This window comes from Anneissia japonica, unplaced genomic scaffold, assembly GCF_011630105.1.
Source record: "Anneissia japonica isolate Jap-2015-1 unplaced genomic scaffold, ASM1163010v1 scaffold640_len1575945_cov177, whole genome shotgun sequence".
Lineage (NCBI taxonomy): Eukaryota > Metazoa > Echinodermata > Crinoidea > Comatulida > Comatulidae > Anneissia > Anneissia japonica.
This window is the reverse complement of record NW_022684376.1, coordinates 11,189-15,820: the sequence shown is the minus strand read 5'-3', so window position 1 is coordinate 15,820 and position 4,632 is coordinate 11,189. Positions and strand designations below refer to the sequence as shown.

The 4,632-nt window shown below is 38.4% G+C and overlaps 1 protein-coding gene across 1 annotated transcript in view; it reads right to left on the bottom strand.

Annotated features, from left to right (window-relative positions):
• Positions 1-4,420, bottom strand: part of LOC117105122 (proteolipid protein 2-like) — a 9,890-nt gene extending 5,470 nt beyond the window's left edge. Inside the window, exon 1 of the mRNA XM_033246186.1 lies at positions 4,103-4,420. Within this exon, the coding sequence (XP_033102077.1) occupies positions 4,103-4,264 (162 nt within the window). The 5' untranslated portion in view covers positions 4,265-4,420. The remainder of the gene's footprint in view (positions 1-4,102) is intronic.
• Positions 4,421-4,632: the final 212 nt, after the last annotated feature.

Below are 4,632 nucleotides of genomic sequence, written 5' to 3'. Positions count from 1 at the left end.
GATCCATACCACCTCAGCCCCACCATGGTTGGGGCTGAGGTAAGAAAATTTGTGATTACTGGCACCTCTAGATGGCCGGAAATTACACTCTTAGACTTAAAATTTGAATATAATTTTCCTTATCTCCATTAAAAAAAAATGAATTAGCCTCCCCCTCCCCTTGAACGCGCCACAGATTTCCGAACAAAGTCGAAGTCGAGCTTGCTTCCACGACCTCAATGAATTTTTTATTATGAGGGTTATCCTTGATATGGGTTCCCTGACGAAAACCTCACTTTTCCCCCAATGGATAAAAATTACCCTTCTATAAGCTAAGCTCAGAAATGATACTCCAATTGTGGCGGGTCCACGAAGTCGAAATAGAGGGGTTCCAGGGAGAGTCTTGCGTAAATAGAATGTCCACCCGCCTCAGCCCCACAACTGTTGATTATGATTATGGCACCTCTAGATGGCCGGAAATGGCACTCTCAGATTAAAAGTACATTTTTTTTTACTCAATACAGTTTTACAACCTATAATAACACATTAACTACAGTGTACTGTAAATTCTGTAGTTAACCTTCAGACAACTTACATGTGGTTATATTACGCTGGTTTTAAGGTTTACTGTAAGCCAATCAGTTACACTTACTATACATCTTCGTGGTTAGCATAAAGAGAACTAGAACATCGCTCCATTAAGAGTGCCTACCTTCATATTATGCCTAAATACAGAATTCACAAATGCAGGCGAACTTTACAGATGCACAAACAAACTCAAAAAGAGTATATATTTTATAATAATAATAATAATAATAATGACGACATTGCAGCGTTCGTAAAATGTTTGTCACTGGTGGTTGGAACCAGGGGCGGATCCAGAGATTTCCAAAAGGGGGGGCCGAAATTTTGGCTGATCGAGACAACAGTGACTTAGGGGGTCCGGAATTTTTGTGTTCTAGACGCCCGAAAATAACATTTGAGGCGTTGTGGGCTATCATTTTTTTCTTTTTTTTACCTCCCAAAAGGGGGGCTGGGGCCGGGCCGGCCCCCCCTCCCTAAATCCGCCCCTGGGAACAGTCACAAAAGTGGGGGGGTGGGCCCAGGGGCCCCCAGTATAAAAAGTGGGTGGGCCAATGGCCCCCTCCCCCGCTTCCGCTACCGTTGAAATGGTTTCTACTCTTTAAAAAGCCATTGAACAACACACAATCGAATCAACGGCAAATCAACGCACGTGGGGAATCCCCAAATTGGTTGTATGAATTTTCGTGAACTACTAGCGGATAGGTGTACAGTATTTAAATTATAATTTTACCGTTCTTACTAAACGTAATTAAATTTACTACAGTAGTAGCCTATGTATTTCAATTAAAAATAAAATAATTGAATGATTGTGATAATGAGCTAGAAGTATTCGTTTCACTTTCTCACATCATGACCACAACGTAGAGCAGGGCTTATTCCACTTTCTGCATCCATACTTCGTAGACACATGCACAGCATGCCAATGTTGTTTTGTTAGTGATCAGACTACATGGGAAAATATGTTTGAATAAAACATTAAAAATCTGTTTTGTCTTACCAGGGAGATGTATTTTATGTATTTTTTACATCTCCCTGGTCTCACTTTTTCGTAATGATTAAATATCTTACAGAATGTGCTCTCCAATATGTTCTTCGCAATCGCTGGGGCTTTGCTCGACCCGACTAAAGACTATAACGATGTTGTTTTTGTTAGTGACGACGTGGGTAAATTTTTTTTGAATGAAAACATTAGGATGTTATTTAATTTGTGATGATTGACTATCGTATAACAATACAGGTAGGCTTAGAAGAATATCGTCTTGATTTTGTGGTAATTGAGTTTTAGCAAGGAAACCTCGCGTAGGCCTAGGCCTTGTATTTAGGTCAAGTGTGTTCATTCAACAAATGATTGAGTAAAATGAACATAACATTTCCAGCTGATAATATCACTTTTATTTGAAAAGTTAACACAATGATTTAATAATTTATTTAGTGATTAAACTACATACTGTGCTGTTGTAGAAAATTAAATTACGTTTAATAAAAAATAAAAAAACAAAATTATAAATTAAGTAGTGCCGTGGTGAACTTGGGGGAATCCCCGCGGGTTGGAGGCCACGCAGTGCTATAAATGCAAGTTTATTAAAGTATGACTGCGCATGCGTTGTTTCATTTATATATAAAATACAAATATATCGTTTACTGATTTGTTTACGGCGACGTAAATATATCCACTTCCTTTTTTTCATTTCTAAAAATACATATAATAAAGATAAAACAGATAAAACCAAAGAATCAATCACTATCCAGGATCCAGGATTTGAAGCATGGGGATTCAAAATGTTTAAAAAAAGAAACCCAAAAAGAACGGGGGAAGGGGTGGTCCTCCCCCGAAAAAATTTGGTTTCTTAGATGGCCGGAAATGAGCTTTCTCGACTTCTGAGGTGTCTTTTAATGACTTTTTAAAGTTTTTAAAAATTAAAGATTTTTTCACTCTTGAAAACAGTTAGGTATCTCATTCTTATTACTGTGTAGGTCTATTTAAGAGAAAAAAAAATCAAAGACATAGGCCAAGTTAAAGGCAGGGTACAAAACGACCGAGACTTAAAAAACGACTGATGGACCGGCGTGTAAACCAACCGACAAAAATCAGACCCTACAAATTCAAGGGATTCACACCGAGCCTATAGGCTACCCAGCCTTGCTGTCATCGGTGTTTCAGCCTTCTACAATGTACAAGTAATAATTCCTAGTTGGTTTCATTCATGTCTCTCTTTGCTTGATTTTATCATGTTGCTACTATATTAAGACCCCCATGGGTCGCTTGGGGCTGCTGTCTGGGCTTATGTACAGGATAAAGTTGCTGCCATTAGTATTTTTGTTACCCCAATGTATAATAGTTCCAATAAAAAAAAAATTCATCCGTGTCTCTCTTCACATGATTAAATGTATTTGGGCGTGGCCTTTAATGTCACTGTTTAATAAGGTCACGTACAGGTAAAAGTTGCTGTCACATGTGACATTATTGCAAGTATCTACCTGGGAGTAATATCCAATTATTTTTATCCATGTCTCTCTCCACATGATTAAATGCATTATGATTATTTAACCTCCTATTTCATTTCCCCCAGCCCGCTTGTACAGGATGTCGCGCCCCGACAGCAATGCTGAATATTGTATCTTGGCCGAATTTGATCCAACTCGGCCACAAGTCAACTCAGCCACAGTCAACTCGGCCACAAGTCAACTCGTTATTATTACCATATTATTTCTATTAGTATTGTTAAAATAAATATTACTATTAATATTGTTGTTGTTATCACCTTTATTATCATTATTATGACTAATTAGTATTATTAAAGTAAATATTTGAAAAGGACCGACATGTGACTGGTGATTCACGCCATTGGATGCATCCTTGTCACTGACGGGTTTCAAACATAGCCCCCAATGGTCGAACAAATATGAAGGACTGAAGTCTGTCACTCAACAATACCAATTGTTCCTATTGTGGATAATTGATATCAGATGCTGCACCCCACAAACATGTACTCATGTTTTATGTCAGTGTTTTAACGTGAACAAAATTAAACATTAATATATGTGTTTTTCTTAATTATTAAGATTGCTTAAATTGTTAATGTTACAATTGTCAGATTTTATTCCATTCTGTAAGTGGCGGGTTTTCTCTGTTGAATAAGAGTACAGTGTGAAGAAATGTATACAACGATCTCACGACGATGTGACGATGATCAGAATTTTACTAAAATATACTGTGTACTTCATTTTAATCATAATGAAGTAAAAGGATGCAGAAACTGTAATACCGTATTTACATTTCATTTTAATTATAAATAACTTGTGGCCGAGTTGACTTGTGGCCGAGTTGACTGCAGCCGAACTTTTTGTGGCCGAGTTGATTTGTGGCCGAGTTGACTTGTGGCCGAGTTGACCTGCACCCTCTTTTGGCCCTATACTATCATGACCAGACCATTAAACCTTTTGTCTCTTTTCACATGATTAAATTTTCTGGGTTCCCGGTCTATCTAGCCTCTAAGCCTGCAAGGAGAGAACCACACCGAGAAAATACAAATCTTACTATCTGTACAATGTGTAGAATAGCAGGTAGCGAGCGCAGATATGCCTTGTCAACCGTGATACCACCGCCGCCGCCGCCACCACCACTTCCCCCTTGGTTGGTGGTATGATGAGCAGTAGTTGTCGTAGTTGTTTGAATTTTATCTGGAAAGTCGTCATCCATCTTCAATAAATTCTCAATCTAGGCCTAGTTAAAGTTGATTTCAATTGGAATGCAGATAAACACAACGATCAATTCTTCCATTCACTCACACCTTCTTTTAGTGCATGTGACTCGACCGCTTCTCTCTCTCTGTACAGTCAGTGCAGAGGAAGCAGGTCAACTCGGCCACAAGTCAACTTGGCCACAGTCAACTCGGCCACAAGTCAACTCGGCCACAAATCAACTCGGCCACAAAAAGTCTGGCTGCAGTCAACTCGGCCACAAGCTATTTATAATTAAAATGAAATGTAAATATTCCAGTTTCTGCATCCATTTTCTTCAATATGATTAAAATGAAGTACACAGTATATTTTAGTAAAATTCTGATC